We start from the raw sequence: 21,589 nt of genomic DNA on the forward strand, positions 1-21,589 counted from the left end.
GGTAGGCAGGTAGCCTAGTGGTTAGAGGAGGGAGGCAGGGTAGTCTAGTGGTAGTCCCCCCCCCCCTTACTCAGTGTTGGTCATTAAACCCACAGCTTGAGGGCCATTACTCAGTGTTTGTCATTAACCCATAGATTTAGAACCCTCCCATTGGCTCCTCAGTGTCTCATTAGAACCCCTCCCATTGGCTCCTCAGTGTCTCATTAGAACCCCTCCCATTGGCTCCATAGTGTCTCATTAGAACCCTCCCATTGCCTCCTCAGTGTCTCATTAGAACCCCCTCCCATTGGCTCCTCAGTGTCTCATTAGAACCCCTCCCATTGGCCTCAGTGTCTCATTAGAACCCCTCCCATTGCCTCCTCAGTGTCTCATTAGAACCCCTCCCATTGGCTCCTCAGTGTCTCATAGAACCCCTCCCATTGGTCCTCGGTGGAATGCATGATATTCACAGCCAGGACCTCAGAAACCTTGTTACATTCCGCTCATGCATACCGAGAGTGAAACAGACTATTGTTGACATAACCAGTCCTTATCAGTGAGACTGGAGACGTGTGAGAGAAGCTCTGGGGTTTCATGAACATATGTATAGATCCTGAACCCAGCCACACCTCCCACTGGGGTAAAGCAATAGTCATTTCAACACCGGAACCGAAACCCGTCTATCAGGAGAGACTGAAAACAATTGGTACCCCAATGCACCACAGGCAGGAGTCATACATGTGGTTAGCATACACACCTGGGTTTGTGGTCTGATATATTCAGGATGAGGATTTAGGGGGGGGTGGGGGGGGGGACAGGTATTCTAGACAGAGTTTTGTCCTAAATACACCAGGCTATGACTCATTTTGAGGTTCATCAAATCACAGTTTTCACCGCCACAGAAATACACTGAAGCAGGCCCAGGTTTGGGCTCAGACAGGTGTGGTTATTGTTTTCGATTATGTTCTCCTACTGACTGCTTCCCCTGCGTGGTTGTGAGAGGAAAGAGGAGGCTGAAGGTGTACAGGGGGGGGGGGGGGGGGGGAAGGGGGGAACTAAAACCACAGACCAATGAGCCATATATTTTGCCAGAAGTATAAATGTGAAGCATCTGGTTGGCGTTTCCACTCACTACCAAATATGGTTATGAGAGGAAGTTCAGTGGTCAGCAGTGGGAGAAGATGGACCAAAATGAATTTATGCCAACATTCTGCTAATTTTCTCATCTATGAAACATTTGAACTCCATACAGTTTTCTGTTTCCAAACTAGAATCAATATCAAACAGAGTGGACTGCGTTTTGTAGACTTTAACCTTTGCCAACGTTTTTGTTGAATGGTGTTGTTTAGGAATGCAAACGAGAAATTAGTTTTTACACATGCGCACTTCACCGAGTAGGCGTTCCCTAACGGAAACATGCAAATAAATGCTTGAACGCACCAATAGAATCTCAATAGCTCTTGCTTGGCTCTGCCCACCTCCTTGCTTGTTCTGCCCCACTATGATTAATTTTGCTCCCATTTGGAACGACAAGCTTTGGCCTATCTTGGGTTAGTTATAACAAATAAATATTAGCTAAAACAGCTACTGCACGCATAGTGCGAATGTCTTTATGACTCAAAAGCACAGCATCTGCACATTTTCCATACGGACACCCTCATCAGCGGGGAAGGAAATTAAACCAGACGAATGCTGGTAGAGTTTGGCATTGACTGATAGAATGTATATTATCACCAGCCACGTTGGCGGGTTGTCACTCAGTTCAATCCAAAACCCACATGCAAAACAACGTATCTGTGTGTTATAACATTACATGCGTTTTCTATGTATTATCGTCTTTACTTCCGGGAAGAAATGTGGGCATCCACCAGCCAGCTCATGAGTTACTGTCTGTGTCTTGAACCTGAAGACAGGAACCAGTGAGTGCTGCTTCCACCCGTTATTTCCCCGTTATAGATATACAACCATGCGTGAACTTGTTTTACCTCAAAGACCAATGGCTGTGTTGCATTTGCTAATACCAGAAATTTGAGAGCAGCAAATAGCGGTCAAATCAAGGAATATTATTTGGTAGAATTGAAGAAGAAAACAAAACAAAAAAAACAATACGTGTATTGATCAAAGAGGTCTTGATTAATAAGATCTCGCGTTGATAGGATCAGATGACGCAAACCAACGAGAGAATCTGCGAGATCTGTGTTTTAAGGGGGTTCAACAGCACATGACCACATGTTCATTCCCTTCTGCGTAGCTACGCTAGAGTGTGTTCCGGAGCCTCGGCACACATTTTATTATCAAAAAAAAAACACAAAAAAATATATAAAATAAATAAACACAAGGGAAGATTATTTTTTTGTAAGAAAAAGAAAAACTCGGTGAAGCAGGACTAACAAGTAACCCGTCGAAAATAGGACGAGATTTTGGAAGAGAAGGTCATTTTGTTCCATTTGATAACATTGTTGGAAAGGCGTGGGGTGATTTCATATTAATAGTTAACCGAGACATTTTATTATAATTTTTTATTAGCTAGAAGCTAACGTAGCAGGGGATTTTTTTTGGTCGATATCGCATCTGTTATTATTGTAACGTTAACTAGTCGTAGTTTAAGAAATATTGTAGCTACTAGTAACTTTTGTTGTAATTTATTTCCTCCAGAAGGTAACGTTAGCTCGCTAGACACCAAGTAGCAGAATTAGCCAGCCGGCCCGCATTGCTTTTTTTGAGGCCTAAGTGCGAAGTAGTTAACGTCCAAAACATTTTTTAAATTTTATTTTTTAGCAAGCAACAAATCTTCGGTGTCATAAGACACCATTTCACAGACGTTAACCTGACAACGTAACGTGTTTATTACCCTCCCGTATTATTTAAAAAACCAAAAACTCCGATCCGGTAGACATGAATCCAAGCGCCCCCAGTTACCCGATGGCCTCCCTCTACGTGGGCGACCTGCACCAGGATATCACCGAGGCCATGCTGTACGAGAAGTTCAGCCCCGCCGGGCCTATCCTCTCTATTCGAGTCTGCAGGGACATGATCACTCGTCGATCCCTCGGATATGCCTACGTTAACTTTCAACAACCAGCCGATGGTAACTATTGATGATTTATTTATTTTTAAAAATAATAATGCATCGTATTTCATCGTCATGGTAATGGAATCACCCGTAAAAAAAATATATAACATGACGTGGCTCACACGTTCACGTTGCACCAAAAAAATGTCAATCCGGTGTGATGAATAACATTAGGTCTAAGTACATAATCACGCGTCAACATTTGATTAACATGGTTTCAGTTCAGCAAGCTATGTAGGCCAACGAGTCTTTCACTGTCCTAATTTGCTGTAGTGTTAGGTTCAATGATTCAATTGGGAGTATCGGCCGCATATGGTCTACAATGGCGCGGTTTCCTTCAACCGCATTCTAATGGTACGGCTCCCGATATGTGTTTCTAGCTGAACGTGCCCTGGACACCATGAACTTCGACGTCATCAAAGGGAGACCTCTGCGTATCATGTGGTCTCAGCGTGACCCTTCCCTGAGGAAGAGTGGGGTGGGCAACATCTTCATCAAGAACCTGGACAAGTCCATTGACAACAAGGCCCTCTATGACACCTTCTCAGCGTTCGGAAACATCCTATCGTGCAAGGTAGGACGAGAGAGAGACGCTTTCTGGCTGTGTGTGGCTGCCATGTGCTGTGTTGTTCAACCCCCTCCCCCCAGTGTTGGTTGAAATGTGTGTTGAATTTTGAGTCTGTTGTTTTGTTGCGCATGATGTTTTTAAGAACCACTGCCTGTTCTCCGATGTCCCTTCTCCCAGGTGGTTTGTGATGAGAATGGCTCAAAGGGCTATGGCTTTGTGCATTTTGAGACCCAGGAGGCGGCTGAAAGAGCCATTGAGAAAATGAACGGCATGCTGCTCAATGACAGAAAAGTGTAAGTGTGATCAGTCCTCGTGAACTTAGAGGCATAATCAATAATAGATGGGGGTGGAAAAGGGGGGCTAGTCAGCTGTCCACAGAGTTAAAATGCAACTATAACTCAAACCGTACAGAAATGTAACTGAGTTGTAAACGCGAACTGGTTTTCAATTTCAACTGGATTCAAAAGAATGGTTTGATTTTAAAGCACGATTTTGTATTTTTGTGTGAGTTCTAACTTTAATCTTACTAACTCAAGTTTTTAAAAATGTATTTCAAGTGTCAACTAATATAGAACTGTTGCTCTGTAGCCTTGTGCTTTTCTACTCACAGCCTTATCAAACTCAATCCTCTTTCCCTGGGGGTTTAGTCAAACTGGTGGTAACAAACACTACCAAGCTCCCCCCCGCCCCCTCTACAGAACAGGTCGCCCTTTCAACACACTATTCAACTCACAATATTATTTTATTAACATAAAATAGGTTCGTCGGACGCTTCAAATCCCGCAAAGAGCGCGAGGCTGAGCTTGGAGCCAGAGCCAGAGAGTTCACCAACGTGTACATCAAGAACTTCGGAGAGGACATGGACGACGAGAAGCTGAGGGAGCTGTTCGGGAAATATGGTAAGTGTCTTCCACGTGCTGTTCCACACACGGGGGTGTGTTCATTTGGAAGCAAACGGCACCAAGCGAGGAGGGAGGGACCTAATTAATGTCCAATAACACAATGTTTTGTCGCGGCACTATAATGGAATCTAGCCCAGATTGTCGGTTTGTTCCTCGTGGTGTAAATGTTGGTTCCGTAGAGTTAGAATTTGATGTCGTTTTTGTGTTGGGTTCTACTGTTCCAGGACCGGCCCTGAGCATCAGGGTGATGACGGACGACAGCGGGAAGTCCCGGGGGTTCGGCTTCGTCAGCTTTGAGAGGCACGAGGATGCTCAGAGGGTGAGTTATACCGTACATTTCCTTATTATCGCTTATCTGGATGTTGAAGAGAGCTACGTGTCCTGTAAAAGATGGGGATTTTTGACCTCAGCGGGACCACCTGTATCCGTTACGTTCTCAGGCTGTAGACGAGATGAACGGGAAGGATTTTAACGGCCGCCAGGTCTACGTGGGCCGAGCCCAGAAGAAGGGAGAGCGCCAGACGGAGCTGAAACGCAAGTTTGAGCAGATGAAACAGGACCGTATGACCCGCTACCAGGGGGTCAACCTGTACGTCAAGAATCTGGACGACGGCCTCGACGACGAGCGTCTGAGGAAGGAGTTCTCTCCTTTCGGTACCATCACCAGCGCCAAGGTAACCTTCCTACACCCTTCTACACCTTCCTACACCATTCTACACCTTCCTACACCCTTCTACACCTTCCCACAACCTTCTACACCTTCCTACAACCTTCTACACCCTTCTACACCTTCCCACAACCTTCTACACCTTCCTACAACCTTCTACACCTTCCTACAACCTTCTACACCTTCCTACAACCTTCTACACCTTCCTACAACCTTCTACACCTTCCTACACCCTAACACAACCTAACACGAGCCATTACTGTAGTGTGGTGGTACGCTTGTTGCCTGTCTCTATATAGCGGTGTGGTCTATAGGCCCCTGTCTTTCTGGTTCAGAAACCCCTTTTATTTAATGTGCCTCTCTCTCTAGGTGATGATGGAAGGTGGTCGCAGCAAGGGCTTCGGCTTCGTGTGCTTCTCTTCCCCGGAGGAGGCCACCAAGGCCGTGACAGAGATGAACGGGCGCATCGTGGCCACCAAGCCTCTGTACGTGGCGCTGGCCCAGAGGAAAGAGGAGCGCCAGGCTCACCTCACCAACCAGTACATGCAGAGGATGGCCACCGTCCGGCCCGTACCCAACCCAGTCCTCAACCCCTACCAGCCTGCCCCTCCTTCTGGGTACTTCATGGCTGCCATCCCCCAGACTCAGAACCGCGCTGCCTACTACTCCACCAATCAGCTGGCTCAGCTGAGACCAGGCCCACGCTGGGCCACCCAGGGTGTCCGACCACAACGTAATGATCTATGTTTTTGTTTTATTTTTGTCAACAGTTTCACTCCGGACTAGAACCCAATAGCTCCATCCAGGAAGTCGTTTGATGTTTTAATTGTCCCTTCTGCTTCCAGACTTCCAGAACATGCCCAACGCCATGCGTCCGTCCGCCCCCAGGCCGCAGACCTTCGGTGCCATGAGGCCCTCGTCCTCCCAGGTGCCACGCATGATGGCCGGCCAGAGAATGGGTGAGTTTACCTGGTTATCCCAGAGAATGGGTGAGTTTACCTGGTTATCCCAGCCCTGTATATACCGTAATGCTTTTCACAACCACCTTTCAGCTACTATTTACTCGATTTATACCGCCGGTTGAAGGATTTAAGCCTTGAGACATGGGGTGTGTGTGTCATTCAGCTGGTGAATGGGCAAGACAAAATATTTAAGTGCCTTTGAACGGGGTGTGGTAGTAGGTGCCAGGCGCCCCAGTTTGCGTGTGTCAAGAACTGCAACGCTGCTGGGTTTTTCACACAACAGTTTCCTGTGTGTATCAAGAATGGTCCACCACCCAAAGGACATCCAGCCAACTTGACACAACTGTGAGGAAGCATTGGAGTCAACATGGACCAGCATCCCTGTGGAACGCTTTCAACACCTTGTAGAGTCCATGTCCCGACAAATTGAGTCTGTTCTGAGGGCAGAAGGGGGGGGGTACAACTCAATATTAGGAAGGTGTTCTTAATGTTTTGTACACTCGCCACGTCTCGAAGTATATGAATCTGTCTCTTGGATGTTGACAGACTCCTTCCTCTCTCTCCTTTCCTCTCCCCTCCTCTCTTTCCTCTCTTCCTCCACTCCTCTCTCCCCTCCTCCTCTCCCCCCCTCCCTCTCCAGCCACCCAGGCCCTGGGCCAGCGTCCTGCCGGTGCGGCGGCTGCTGCAGCCCCGGTGAGGATGCCTCAGTACAAGTATGCAGCAGGCGTGAGGAACCCCCAGCAGCACATGGCCAGCCAGCCCCAGGTGCCCATGCAGCAGCCGGCTGTCCACGTCCAGGGACAGGAGCCTCTGACGGCCTCCATGCTGGCGGCTGCTCCTCCTCAGGAACAGAAGCAGATGTTGGGTGAGTCTCGTTTTACTGACCTTCCAGTTAAAGGTGTTTTCTCTGCATTGGAAGGTCAGGAAGATGTCCGTAGTAATAGTGGAATGATAAGAGTTTCATAATGTTGCTTAACCGGCCCGCGTTGTGGATTGGCTGATTTTCGCCTGTTGATTTCTCCCGGCCATTTCCCGGTTGCTAAAATTCAAATATTTTGTTTAACTTCAGTTTTATGTGATAAAATAATCGGTCATTGTGTAGAGAATCATTGTTCCGTCTAAAACCGCGGTGAAATATATTTTCGATAATAAAATAGTATAGAAATAGCGACCATAGATCATATCTACCTCTTCTTAGACTTGCTTTCGATGAGAATGCCAGATCTATAACGCCCATTTCTATGTGAATCTGGTCTGGTCGTCCAAAAAGTTACACACCGTTTGCAGCTTCTTCTTTTTAAAACGACGATCAACCTTTTTTATGTGCTCTTTGTCAATGATGTATTCTGTAAAAATGTCTGAACTTATGAATTTCAGTGATTCTGATTAATTTTTTAACTGAGACAAAGAGCCCAACCTATCCGTCATGAACCACTGAAGAAGTAGCATCTGTTGTTCTGACTGCTGGCCCTCAATGGCTGCTGAGTCTGCTGGGTCCTTTACTGGTGCTGAATTCTTCTCTCTCTCTCCCCCTCCTCATTCTCCAGGCGAGCGTCTGTTCCCTCTCATCCAAAACATGCACCCCAGTCTGGCTGGAAAGATCACCGGCATGCTGTTGGAGATAGACAACTCCGAGTTGCTCCACATGCTGGAGTCTCCCGAGTCTCTCCGCTCCAAGGTGGACGAGGCTGTTGCTGTGCTGCAGGCTCACCAGGCCAAGGAGTCCGCCCAGAAGCCCACCAACCCCGCCGGAGTCCCCAGCTAAGAACCGGTAAGAACTATATTTACAATGTAAATGAATCTGTATTATTCCATCTGTTTGTTTTTAAAGTGTACCATCGATGTTGTCATGCTACTAATGTTCACGTTTGTTTGTTTCAGAGACGGTAATCCCTTTTAACTTGCTTCACCGAAGAAAATGGTAGAAAAAATTTAAACATGGAAAAAAACCCTGAAAACTCTGAAAACATTGCAAAAAATGAATAAAGTTTTTCTTTACAAAAAATGAATACAACATCTGCCGGGTCTAGAGAAGATTAAAGCTAGTCCTTGTTATTAAAAGTTACAAAAGTGGACAAACGAAAAAATAGCAAATAATTATTGAAAAATGTTTGATAAATGTGACCATTAAAAGAAAAACATTCCATTGGTTTATTTCCTCTTTCAGTATCAATACTCAGAATATCAGCTGTTGTGTTCAGAGAGAGCTGAGTGCTTTCTGTTCAGAGAGAGCTGAGTGCTTTCTGTTCAGAGAGAGCTGAGTGCTTTCTGTTCAGAGAGAGCTGAGTGCTTTCTGTTCAGAGAGAGCTGAGTGCTTTCTGTTCAGAGAGAGCTGAGTGCTTTCTGTTCAGAGAGAGCTGAGTGCTTTCTGTTCAGAGAGAGCTGAGTGCTTTCTGTTCAGAGAGAGCTGAGTGCTTTCTGTTCAGAGAGAGCTGAGTGCTTTCTGTTCAGAGAGAGCTGAGTGCTGAGTACCCTCTGTTCAGAGATGAGAGAGCTGAGTACCCTCTGTTCAGAGATGAGAGAGCTGAGTACCCTCTGTTCAGAGATGAGAGAGCTGAGTACCCTCTGTTCAGAGATGAGAGAGCTGAGTACCCTCTGTTCAGAGATGAGAGAGCTGAGTACCCTCTGTTCAGAGATGAGAGAGCTGAGTACCCTCTGTTCAGAGATGAGAGAGCTGAGTACCCTCTGTTCAGAGATGAGAGAGCTGAGTACTTTGTCATTTGGATTGAACTGCTAAATAAAGATATCAAACACTTAAAATGGCCGTCTTTTCCTTTTGAGCTGGTGCACGAAGGTTCATCCTAACCTCTTTGTAGATGGCATTCACATTATAGTCAGTCCAAAAGGCAGAATTATTACGATGATGAGCAATAGTCCCCCCCCCCACACACACACTTTTTTGTGCACTGTAGTTGCTAATGGAAACGCTGACCTGTACTTTTGAGATGATGGGTACTGCAGAGCACTAGCGTAGCAGTAGCTGTGGTCTGCCACTAGGTGGCGCTGTAGGTTAGTGATAATGGAGATGACTCGTGAATGTGTGATGTACAACTCCAGCTGATCACCAGTTGCCTTTACAACCTCCCAAATATGGTCTCTCTTTGTAAACTAATGAGTAACATTGCTGGTCACCTCAGAAGAAAAAAGGCAGGTGTGACTGGTCAACCAGTGATCTGACACCTGTGACCCTCCACTCCAGTACTCTGAATGACTGGTCAGCCAGTGATCTGACATCTGTGACCCTCCACTCCAGTACTCTGAATGACTGGTCAGCCAGTGATCTGACATCTGTGACCCTCCACTCCAGTACTCTGAATGACTGGTCAGCCAGTGATCTGACATCTGTGACCCTCCACTCCAGTACTCTGAATGACTGGTCAGCCAGTGATCTGACATCTGTGACCCTCCAGTACTCTGAATGACTGGTCAGCCAGTGATCTGACATCTGTGACCCTCCACTCCAGTACACTGAATGACTGGTCAACCAGTGATCTGACATCTGTGACCCTCCACTCCAGTACTCTGTGTGGGGGTACAGGTACCGAGTCACATACAGAAGTCTAAACTGCAAAGTAGAGTTCAGGAGGAAGTCATTGTGTCAAAGTCATCCATTCTGTTACCAACATAGGATTCTATTCAAGGTTGTTGTGAAGGGGGAGAAATCATGAGCAGAGAACCTCCAACCCTGAATACCAGTTCTATTCAAGGTTGTGAAGGGGGAGACATCATGAGCAGAGAGCCTCCAACCCTGAATACCAGTTCTATTCAAGGTTGTTGTGAAGGGGGAGAAATCATGAGCAGAGAGCCTCCAACCCTGAATACCAGTTCTATTCAAGGTTGTTGTGAAGGGGGAGAAATCATGAGCAGAGAGCCTCCAACCCTGAATACCAGTTCTATTCAAGGTTGTTGTGAAGGGGGAGAAATCACGAGCAGAGAGCCTCCAACCCTGAATACCAGCCTCCTCCACTGTTTAAAGGCCCAAACACACTGCCCATCAGGACACACCTCTCTGCTGCTGTAACGGCAGATCTCCTCCTCTTCGTCTGAAGAGGGGTAAGGATCGGACCAAGATGCGGCGTGGTAAGTGTTCATGACAAATTTTAATAAGAAAAACCTGAACACTATGAAATACAAAACGATAACATGAAATAAACCAAACCTGAAACAGTCCCGTGTGGTGACAAACACTGACACGGGAAACAAACACCCACAAACCAACAGCGAAACCCAGGTTACCTAAGTATGATTCTCAATCAGAGACAACTAACGACACCTGCCTCTGATTGAGAACCATACTGGGCCGAAACCTAAACATAGAAACACAAAACATAGACTGCCCCCCCCAACTCACACCCTGACCATACTAAATAAAGACGAAACATAGACTGCCCCCCCCAACTCACACCCTGACCAACACTAAATAAAGACAAAACAGACTGCCCCCCCCCAACTCACACCCTGACCATACTAAAACAAACAGACTGCCCCCCCCAACTCACGCCCTGACCATACTAAATAAAGACGAAACATAGACTGCCCCCCCCAACTCACACCCTGACCATACTAAATAAAGACGAAACATAGACTGCCCCCCCCAACTCACACCCTGACCAACACTAAATAAAGACAAAACAGACTGCCCCCCCCAACTCACACCCTGACCATACTAAAACAAACAGACTGCCCCCCCCAACTCACACCCTGACCATACTAAAACAAACAGACTGCCCCCCCCAACTCACACCCTGACCATACTAAAACAAACAGACTGCCCCCCCCAACTCACGCCCTGACCATACTAAAACAAACAGACTGCCCCCCCCAACTCACACCCTGACCATACTAAAACAAACAGACTGCCCCCCCCCCAACTCACGCCCTGACCATACTAAATAAGACAAAACATAGACTGCCCCCCCCAACTCACGCCCTGACCATACTAAAACAAACAGACTGCCCCCCCCAACTCACACCCTGACCATACTAAAACAAACAGACTGCCCCCCCCCCAACTCACGCCCTGACCATACTAAAACAAACAGACTGCCCCCCCAACTCACACCCTGACCATACTAAAACAAACAGACTGCCCCCCCCAACTCACACCCTGACCATACTAAAACAAACAGACTGCCCCCCCCCCGACTCACACCCTGACCATACTAAAACACACAGACTGCCCCCCCCAACTCACACCCTGACCATACTAAAACAAACAGACTGCCCCCCCCCAACTCACACCCTGACCATACTAAAACAAACAGACTGCCCCCCCCCCCGACTCACACCCTGACCATACTAAAACACACAGACTGCCCCCCCCAACTCACACCCTGACCATACTAAAACAAACAGACTGCCCCCCCCCAACTCACACCCTGACCATACTAAAACAAACAGACTGCCCCCCCCGACTCACACCCTGACCATACTAAAACAAACAGACTGCCCCCCCAACTCACGCCCTGACCAACACTAAATAAAGACAAAACACAGACTGCCCCCCCCAACTCACACCCTGACCATACTAAAACAAACAGACTGCCCCCCCCAACTCACGCCCTGACCATACTAAAACACACAGACTGCCCCCCCCAACTCACACCCTGACCATACTAAAACAAACAGACTGCCCCCCCCAACTCACACCCTGACCATACTAAATAAAGACAAAACATAGACTGCCCCCCCCAACTCACGCCCTGACCATACTAAAACAAACAGACTGCCCCCCCCAACTCACACCCTGACCATACTAAATAAAGACGAAACAAAGGAAAATAAAGGCCAGAACGTGACGACTGCCTGCTGAACCCTTTGAGTCCTTCAGGTAAACCCATCTCTATTGATCAGACTGAGTCCTTCAGGTAAACCCATCTCTATTGATCAGACTGAGTCCTTCAGGTAAACCCGTCTCTATTGATCAGACTGAGTCCTTCAGGTAAACCCGTCTCTATTGATCAGACTGAGTCCTTCAGGTAAACCCATCTCTATTGATCAGACTGAGTCCTTCAGGTAAACCCATCTCTATTGATCAGACTGAGTCCTTCAGGTAAACCCATCTCTATTGATCAGACTGAGTCCTTCAGGTAAACCCATCTCTTGATCAGACTGAGTCCTTCAGGTAAACCCATCTCTTGATCAGACTGAGTCCTTCAGGTAAACCCATCTCTATTGATCAGACTGAGTCCTTCAGGTAAACCCATCTCTTGATCAGACTGAGTCCTTCAGGTAAACCCATCTCTATTGATCAGACTGAGTCCTTCAGGTAAACCTGTCTCTATTGATCAGACTGAGTCCTTCAGGTAAACCCGTCTCTATTGATCAGACTGAGTCCTTCAGGTAAACCCGTCTCTATTGATCAGACTGAGTCCTTCAGGTAAACCCGTCTCTATTGATCAGACTGAGTCCTTCAGGTAAACCCGTCTCTATTGATCAGACTGAGTCCTTCAGGTAAACCCGTCTCTATTGATCAGACTGAGTCCTTCAGGTAAACCAATCTCTATTGATCAGACTGAGTCCTTCAGGTAAACCCATCTCTATTGATCAGACTGAGTCCTTCAGGTAAACCCATCTCTATTGATCAGACTGAGTCCTTCAGGTAAACCCATCTCTATTGATCAGACTGAGTCCTTCAGGTAAACCCATCTCTATTGATCAGACTGAGTCCTTCAGGTAAACCCATCTCTTGATCAGACTGAGTCCTTCAGGTAAACCCATCTCTTGATCAGACTGAGTCCTTCAGGTAAACCCATCTCTATTGATCAGACTGAGTCCTTCAGGTAAACCCATCTCTTGATCAGACTGAGTCCTTCAGGTAAACCCGTCTCTATTGATCAGACTGAGTCCTTCAGGTAAACCCGTCTCTATTGATCAGACTGAGTCCTTCAGGTAAACCCGTCTCTATTGATCAGACTGAGTCCTTCAGGTAAACCCATCTCTATTGATCAGACTGAGTCCTTCAGGTAAACCCGTCTCTATTGATCAGACTGAGTCCTTCAGGTAAACCCGTCTCTATTGATCAGACTGAGTCCTTCAGGTAAACCCGTCTCTATTGATCAGACTGAGTCCTTCAGGTAAACCAATCTCTATTGATCAGACTGAGTCCTTCAGGTAAACCCATCTCTATTGATCAGACTGAGTCCTTCAGGTAAACCCATCTCTATTGATCAGACTGAGTCCTTCAGGTAAACCCATCTCTATTGATCAGACTGAGTCCTTCAGGTAAACCCATCTCTATTGATCAGACTGAGTCCTTCAGGTAAACCCATCTCTATTGATCAGACTGAGTCCTTCAGGTAAACCCGTCTCTATTGATCAGACTGAGTCCTTCAGGTAAACCCATCTCTATTGATCAGACTGAGTCCTTCAGGTAAACCCATCTCTATTGATCAGACTGAGTCCTTCAGGTAAACCCATCTCTATTGATCAGACTGAGTCCTTCAGGTAAACCCGTCTCTATTGATCAGACTGAGTCCTTCAGGTAAACCCGTCTCTATTGATCAGACTTCTGTTATATATAGTTCATCTACAAGACCCTGCTAGGTAAAGTCCCCCCTTATCTCAGCTCGCTGGTCACCATAGCATCTCCCACCTGTAGCACACGCTCCAGCAGGTATATCTCTCTAGTCACCCCCAAAACCAATTCTTTCTTTGGCCGCCTCTCCTTCCAGTTCTCTGCTGCCAATGACTGGAACGAACTACAAAAATCTCTGAAACTGGAAACACTTATCTCCCTCACTAGCTTTAAGCACCAACTGTCAGAGCAGCTCACAGATTACTGCACCTGTACATAGCCCACCTATAATTTAGCCCAAACAACTACCTCTTTCCCAACTGTATTTAATTTTTATTTATTTATTTATTTTGCTCCTTTGCACCCCATTATTTTTTTATTTCTACTTTGCACATTCTTCCATTGCAAAACTACCATTCCAGTATTTTACTTGCTATATTGTATTTACTTTGCCATCTTGGCCTTTTTTGCCTTTACCTCCCTTCTCACCTCATTTGCTCACATTGTATATAGACTTGTTTATACTGCATTATTGACTGTATGTTTGTTTTTACTCCATGTGTAACTCTGTGTCGTTTTATCTGTCGAACTGCTTTGCTTTATCTTGGCCAGGTCGCAATTGTAAATGAGAACTTGTTCTCAACTAGCCTACCTGGTTAAATAAAGGTGTTCTCAACTAGCCTACCTGGTTAAATAAAGGTAAAATAAAAAAATAAAAATAAATAAATAGTTATTACAACTATTCGCACATAATAAGCAATTTACACTGTACCATTTCTAATGCCAGAGAAAATCATTTGTTTTCACTTAGGCTCTCTTTCAGGATGTTAGGTGTTCGTGTGTAGGCATCTTGATCTCCCTGTTCCTGTGCGTTCTCCTGATCTCCCTGTTCCTGTGCGTTCTCCTGATCTCCCTGTTCCTGTGCGTTCTCCTGATCTCCCTGTTCCTGTGCGTTCTCCTGATCTCCCTGTTCCTGTGCGTTCTCCTGATCTCCCTGTTCCTGTGCGTTCTCCTGATCTCCCTGTTCCTGTGCGTTCTCCTGATCTCCCTGTTCCTGTGCGTTCTCCTGATCTTCCTGTTCCTGTGCGTTCTCCTGATCTCCCTGTTCATGTGCGTTCTCCTGATCTCCCTGTTCCTGTGCTTTCTCCTGATGTCCCTGTTCCTGTGCGTTCTCCTGATCTCCCTGTTCCTGTGCGTTCTCCTGATCTCCCTGTTCCTGTGCGTTCTCCTGATCTCCCTGTTCCTGTGCGTTCTCCTGATCTCCCTGTTCCTGTGCGTTCTCCTGATCTCCCTGTTCCTGTGCGTTCTCCTGATCTCCCTGTTCCTGTGCGTTCTCCTGATCTCCCTGTTCCTGTGCGTTCTCCTGATCTCCCTGTTCCTGTGCGTTCTCCTGATCTCCCTGTTCCTGTGCGTTCTCCTGATCTCCCTGTTCCTGTGCGTTCTCCTGATCTCCCTGTTCCTGTGCGTTCTCCTGATCTTCCTGTTCCTGTGCGTTCTCCTGGAACCTGTTGAGGGGTCTCTCACGCAGCCCTGTCAGCCCATCAACCACACTGTGTCTCTGGAGAAGGAAGGCTGCCCCAACGTGCCTAGTCATTCAAACCCCTATCTGCCCTGGCCAATGCGTCACCAAGGTACAATGAACACAGTGGGTTAGTATCATCTGAATGTGCTACACAGTGGGTTAGTATCATCTGAATGTGCTCTACAGTGGGTTAGTATCATCTGAATGTGCTACACAGTGGTTTAGTATCATCTGAATGTGCTACACAGTGGGTTAGTATCATCTGAATGTGCTACACAGTGGGTTAGTATCATCTGAATGTGCTACACAGTGGGTTAGTATCATCTGAATGTGCTACACAGTGGGTTAGTATCATCTGAATGTGCTACACAGTGGGTTAGTATCATCTGAATGTGCTACACAGTGGTTTAGTATCATCTGAATGTGCTCTACAGTGGGTTAGTGGGTTAGTACCATCTGAATGTGCTACACAGTGGGTTAGTGGGTTAGTACCATCTGAATGTGCTACACAGTGGGTTAGTATCATCTGAATGTGCTACACAGTGGGTTAGTATCATCTGAATGTGCTACACAGTGGGTTAGTATCATCTGAATGTGCTCTACAGTGGTTTAGTATCATCTGAATGTGCTACACAGTGGTTTAGTATCATCTGAATGTGCTACACAGTGGTTTAGTATCATCTGAATGTGCTCTACAGTGGGTTAGTGGGTTAGTACCATCTGAATGTGCTACACAGTGGGTTAGTGGGTTAGTACCATCTGAATGTGCTACACAGTGGGTTAGTACCATCTGAATGTGCTACACAGTGGGTTAGTGGGTTAGTACCATCTGAATGTGCTACACAGTGGGTTAGTGGGTTAGTATCATCTGAATGTGCTATACAGTGGTTTAGTATCATCTGAATGTGCTACACAGTGGGTTAGTGGGTTAGTATTGTCTGAATGTGCTCTACAGTGGTTTATTACCATCTGAATGTGCTCTACAGTGGGTTAGTATCATCTGAATGTGCTCTACAGTGGGTTAGTGGGTTAGTATCATCTGAATGTGCTATACAGTGGGTTAGTATTGTCTTATTTAGAAGACCACAACTTCCTTAAATTGTCACCCGTGTTCTTCATAATTGCGTATCAAACACTAGAAACAACCCTAATGCATGAAAACATTGATCACCATTTCCCTCCTGTGGATTACCAGGAGCCGGTTTTCCACCGTGTACCTGCATGTGTGCACCTACCGGGACGTTCCCTATGAAACGATCCGCCTACCTGACTGTCCCCCCTGGGTGGACCCTTGTGTCACCTACCCTGTGGCTCTGAGCTGTGACTGCAGCCTCTGTAACATGACTGTACCATAGAGAGCCTGCAGCCAGACTTCTGACTGTACCATCGAGAGCCTGCAGCCAGACTTCTGACTTCTGACTGCCTGCCGATGTAATGACATGTTATATTACACCCTCCTATGTAATGACATGTTATATTACACCCTCCTATGTAATGACATGTAGGCCCAATGTACGGTGAACTCAAACTGAACTCAAATTTCATTAGGTACTACAGACATGGGCTTGTAGGTTGTATTGTGAATGTACTTGTAGTCATATTGGGATCTGAATAAACTGGCTCTAACTCTGACCACTTTCAGTGTCCTCTTTTTTTAAAGAGACTCCGGGGAGAGAATGGGAACAAAAGAGGAGAAAGAGCGATCTCAAATATCCACATGATCAGTTTATTGAAGGAAAGAAGTCCATATTTTTCTGAAAAGCTGCAATACAACCCAACACAGACAGTGCAATGCAGAATAGGGCTGTGTACAATACAGTATGTCATGTATTGTATATAAAAAAGCAAGGCATGTACTCTTCACATTTTAACGACAACAATAAAACAATACATTTTTTTAACCCCTTTTTTTCCTCCCCAATTTCGTCCAATTGCGATCTTGTCTCATTCCCTCCCCCGAGCCCGTTGGGGAGTTGCAGCAAAGGTTGAGTCATGCATCCTCCGAAACATGACCAGCCAAACCGCACTCCTTAACACCCGCATGCTTAACCTGGAAGCCAGCTGCACCAATGTGTCGGAGGAAACACCGTCCACTGGCAACCAAAGTCAGCCTGCAGGCGCCCGGGCCGCCACAAGGAGTCGCTAGAGCGCGATGAGCCAAGTAAATCCCCCCCCTGGCCAAACCCTCCCCTAATGCTGGGAAAATTGTGTGCCGCAACTTGGGACTCCCGGTCGCGGCCGGTTATGGCACAGCCTGGAATCAAACCCGGGTCTGTAGTGACGGCGAAAGCACTGCGATACAGTGCCTTAGACCACTGCGCCACTCGGGAGGCCCGTAAAGGTATAATTTTAACAAAGAAAAGAACACACTGTTAAAGCTTCGTTTCGATCCGATAATTTGAACAAGGAGTTGATAGGAGTTATACATAGTGAATCATACAGAGACAGTCCATTACCCTGCATCTGTCCTACCTGGAGCCTTCTACTACACTATCAGTCATGGTCATAGTGTTGGTGACCTGACTCTGCTCCTCGTCACCCATGAGCTTGCCGAAGCAGGGGAAGGCCAGAGTGTCCTTAGCTCCCTTTCTCATGAACACATAGAGTAGGGGATCCACAAGGGGGCTGAATCTCTCAAAGAGTGTCCCAATCTCTACATTTTCTCGGCCTGTTACCCCTGATATCAGATATTGTATGATGAGGGGTAGGAACAGGACTGTGTAATTGCCCAGCACAAGGGCCAGGGTACCAATAATCCGTCTCTGTTCGACAGCTGGCACAGAGATGGAGACGGACAGAGCTTTCAACGTGCCCACGAGGAAGAATACGAGCAATGGAAAGGGTATGAGGAGGTTAACTGCAAACAGAATAAATGTAATCCTGAGAGTCGGTGTGAGGTGCAACATGCAGATTTGGATGAAAGGGATAACCCAGATAATGGAGGAGATTATGAGCGAGTATTTGATGTTACGGCGAAAACGGTACCAGAGAGGAAATGCAATCACAAGATATCTCTCCAGAGCAACACATACCATGAAACTAATGCTTGCACTAATACCAAAGAAATCTATCAAAATTACAATAGTTTTCCAGGTACCAGACAGGTTGAACGGCCTCATGCAGATCTGAATGAGATCTGCAATAAGAAGGTTGATAACATAGACTGGAGCGATGTGATCAGCTCTGATCAGGAAGTACATGGCATAAATGGACAGACAGATCAGAGGAAAACCAATGGTGAATGTTGTCCACTGTACGACGGTTTCAATGATGATCCAAGTGGATGGGATGTCGTCCGTAACATTGTAGAGGTTTTCTCCAGCCATCCTTGATGGTGCTTGTTGTTGCAGGAACTAGTGAATGGCAGGGTTCTTCAGATTCCAAGTTCAAGGTCCTTAATATTTTCCTGTTGTGCGCCTTACACCCAGATAAAAAAAGTGAAATAGCTGGTGTTTTACTCTATAACATCTAAGATCCCAGTCATGATTCTTTAAAACAGGTCTCGTTTTGACCTCAATTATGCATCTTTACTCTAAATCTAAAAGCATTTCCTGTCTAAAGAAACAGGATGCTCAATATAGTTCTACGTTCTGTGTATTTTTAGTAAAACTGAACATGTAACACCAAATAGACCTGTCAAAGTGCAATGCCTATAGACAGTTACATTCTTACCTTAAAACATCTATTTTTATGCAATTAACTAATCAATTGAGCCATTACTACGTGTTTTAATGAATATCATAAAATAGAAAAAACTAAGAAAAACAAAGTCATCACTGTGTATTTCAGTGTCTAACGCGTGAAGCACAAGAACAGTTCCAATAGCCGTTTAGCAACCATGTGGAATCTACAGTCTTACCTGGTGGTTCAATTAGATTAACTGGCGTTCGTCTTGTGGCGCCTATCAAATCAACTAATTATCAGGAAGTGGAAATGCAAGTTAGAAACATGCCATTTTTTCTTACAGCACAGATACAGATACAGCACAGATACTCTCAGATACTCACAGATACTCATAGATACTCATAGATACTCATAGATACTCACAGATACTCACAGATACTCACAGATGCTCATAGATACTCACAGATACAGCACAGATACTCTCAGATACTCATAGATACTCATAGATACTCATAGATACTCATAGATACTCACAGATACTCATAGATACTCATAGATACTCACAGTTACTCACAGATACAGCACATATACTCACAGATACTCACAGATGCTCATAGATACTCACAGATACAGCACAGATACTCTCAGATACTCATAGATACTCATAGATACTCATAGATACTCACAGATACTCATAGATACTCATAGATACTCATAGATACTCACAGATACTCATAGATACTCATATATACTCATAGATACTCATAGATACTCACAGTTACTCACAGATACAGCACATATACTCACAGATACTCACAGATGCTCATAGATACTCACAGATACAGCACAGATACTCTCAGATACTCATAGATACTCATAGATACTCATAGATACTCACAGATACTCATAGATACTCAGTTACTCACAGATACAGCACATATACTCACAGATACTCATAGATACTCACAGATACAGCACAGATACTCACAGATACAGCACAGATACTCACAGATACAGCACTGATACTCACAGATACAGCACAGATACTCACAGATACAGCACAGATACTCACAGATACAGCACAGATACAGCACAGATACTCACAGATACTCACAGATACTCACAGATACAGCACATATACTCACAGATACTCACAGATACTCATAGATACTCACAGATACAGCACTGATACTCACAGATACAGCACAGATACTCACAGATACAGCACAGATACTCACAGATACAGCACAGATACAGCACAGATACTCACAGATACAGCACAGATACTCACAGATACAGCACAGATACAGCACAGATACAGCACAGATACTCACAGATACAGCACAGATACTCACAGATACAGCACAGATACTCACAGATACTCACAGATACAGCACAGATACAGCACAGATACTCACAGATACAGCACAGATACAGCACAGATACTCACAGATACAGCACAGATACTCACAGATACAGCACAGATACAGCACAGATACTCACAGATACTCACAGATACAGCACAGATACTCACAGATACAGCACAGATACTCACAGATACTCACAGATACTCACAGATACAGCACAGATACAGCACAGATACTCACAGATACAGCACAGATACAGCACAGATACTCACAGATACTCACAGATACAGCACAGATACAGCACAAGATACTCACAGATACTCACAGATACTCACAGATACAGCACAGATACTCACAGATACTCACAGATACTCACAGATACAGCACAGATACTCACAGATACTCACAGATACTCACAGATACTCACAGATACAGCACAGATACTCACAGATACTCACGGTGCACACAGATACTCACAGATACTCACAGATACTCACGGTGCACACAGATACTCACAGATACAGCACAGATACTCACGGTGCACACAGATACTCACAGATACTCACAGATACTCACGGTGCACACAGATACTCACAGATACTCACAGATACTCACGGTGCACACAGATACTCACAGATACAGCACAGATACAGCACAGATACTCACAGATACTCACAGATACTCACAGATACTAACAGATACTCACGGTGCACACAGATACTCACAGATACAGCACAGATACAGCACAGATACTCACAGATACTCACAGATACTCACGGTGCACACAGATACTCACAGATACTCACAGATACTCACAGATACAGCACAGATACTCACAGATACTCACAGATACAGCACAGATACAGCACAGATACAGCACAGATACTCACAGATACTCACGGTGCACACCCAGTGACAATGCAGCATGGACGTCTGAGCCTTAAATACTGTGAGAGAGGAAGTCCAGCACTCCAGGATGTCAAAAGTCATTGCACAATTTGTGTTACTGTAGCATTTGTCAGTCTTCGATAGCTGATTGGTCAGGGAGATCACATGACATTACTACCAGTGGTTAAAAGATCCCGGACCTAATCCATTCCACACTAAGTTTCTACTTCCATGTATTTCAGAGTGACAACAGGAATATGACATCTGATCCCGGACCTAATCCATTCCACACTAAGTTTCTTCTTCGATTCGACCTCTGACCTGTAACATAATACACTTCATGCACACATCTTATAATACGCATTAGAGGTCGCTTTCAGCTTCCTGTGTAAACCGGACGTGCCTTAAAATGATGTCATAGGTGCTGTTTCCAAGGGTTAAAAAGGTCAGATCGTTTCAAAACTTCATATGTGTGATTAGGCAACCCCCATGAACTGTAAGTCAGTCATTTCTCCCAACAG

At 45.6% G+C, this 21,589-nt stretch overlaps 2 protein-coding genes and 1 non-coding gene across 4 annotated transcripts; 2 read left to right on the forward strand and 1 right to left on the reverse strand.

The window, feature by feature from the left end:
• The first annotated feature begins 2,215 nt into the window (after positions 1 to 2,215).
• Positions 2,216 to 8,295, forward strand: LOC116366029 (polyadenylate-binding protein 1A). Of its 2 annotated transcripts, none has more exons than XM_031818334.1 (11): positions 2,216 to 3,067; positions 3,433 to 3,626; positions 3,798 to 3,913; positions 4,380 to 4,519; positions 4,741 to 4,841; positions 4,963 to 5,196; positions 5,559 to 5,922; positions 6,035 to 6,148; positions 6,792 to 7,016; positions 7,699 to 7,922; positions 8,033 to 8,295. In XM_031818334.1, exons 1-10 carry the CDS (start codon positions 2,875 to 2,877, stop codon positions 7,914 to 7,916), a joined length of 1,899 nt encoding a protein of 632 aa, XP_031674194.1. In that variant the 5' UTR covers positions 2,216 to 2,874; the 3' UTR covers positions 7,917 to 7,922; positions 8,033 to 8,295. The 2 variants fall into 2 exon arrangements, with proteins under 2 accessions (XP_031674194.1, XP_031674195.1); XM_031818335.1 differs by having other exon boundaries at positions 4,747 to 4,841.
• LOC116366031 (small nucleolar RNA SNORD72) lies at positions 7,479 to 7,561 on the forward strand. Its single transcript, XR_004208235.1, has one exon. It is a non-coding gene; the product is annotated as a small nucleolar RNA SNORD72 (small nucleolar RNA).
• Positions 8,296 to 16,894: 8,599 nt separating the features above from the next.
• On the reverse strand, positions 16,895 to 21,105 carry LOC109887701 (ovarian cancer G-protein coupled receptor 1-like). Its single transcript, XM_031818336.1, has 3 exons — positions 21,071 to 21,105; positions 19,049 to 19,102; positions 16,895 to 18,606 (listed from the first exon to the last, which is right to left on the reverse strand). Exon 3 carries the CDS (start codon positions 18,513 to 18,515, stop codon positions 17,658 to 17,660), a length of 858 nt encoding a protein of 285 aa, XP_031674196.1. The 5' UTR covers positions 18,516 to 18,606; positions 19,049 to 19,102; positions 21,071 to 21,105; the 3' UTR covers positions 16,895 to 17,657.
• Between the last annotated feature and the right edge of the window lie 484 nt (positions 21,106 to 21,589).

Source organism: Oncorhynchus kisutch, unplaced genomic scaffold (assembly GCF_002021735.2).
Source record: "Oncorhynchus kisutch isolate 150728-3 unplaced genomic scaffold, Okis_V2 scaffold1341, whole genome shotgun sequence".
In the NCBI taxonomy this organism is placed as follows: Eukaryota; Metazoa; Chordata; class Actinopteri; order Salmoniformes; family Salmonidae; genus Oncorhynchus; species Oncorhynchus kisutch.

Excerpts from the sequence above, each read along its gene's own strand:
- LOC116366029 (XM_031818334.1), top strand. The coding sequence starts at position 2,875 with ATGAATCCAAGCGCCCCCAGTTACCCGATGGCCTCCCTCTACGTGGGC. Across the intron at positions 3,627-3,797 it reads GAAACATCCTATCGTGCAAG|GTGGTTTGTGATGAGAATGG; the intron begins GTAGGACGAGAG and ends CCCTTCTCCCAG. Across the intron at positions 5,923-6,034 it reads CCAGGGTGTCCGACCACAAC|ACTTCCAGAACATGCCCAAC; the intron begins GTAATGATCTAT and ends TTCTGCTTCCAG.
- LOC109887701 (XM_031818336.1), bottom strand. The coding sequence starts at position 18,515 with ATGGCTGGAGAAAACCTCTACAATGTTACGGACGACATCCCATCCACT.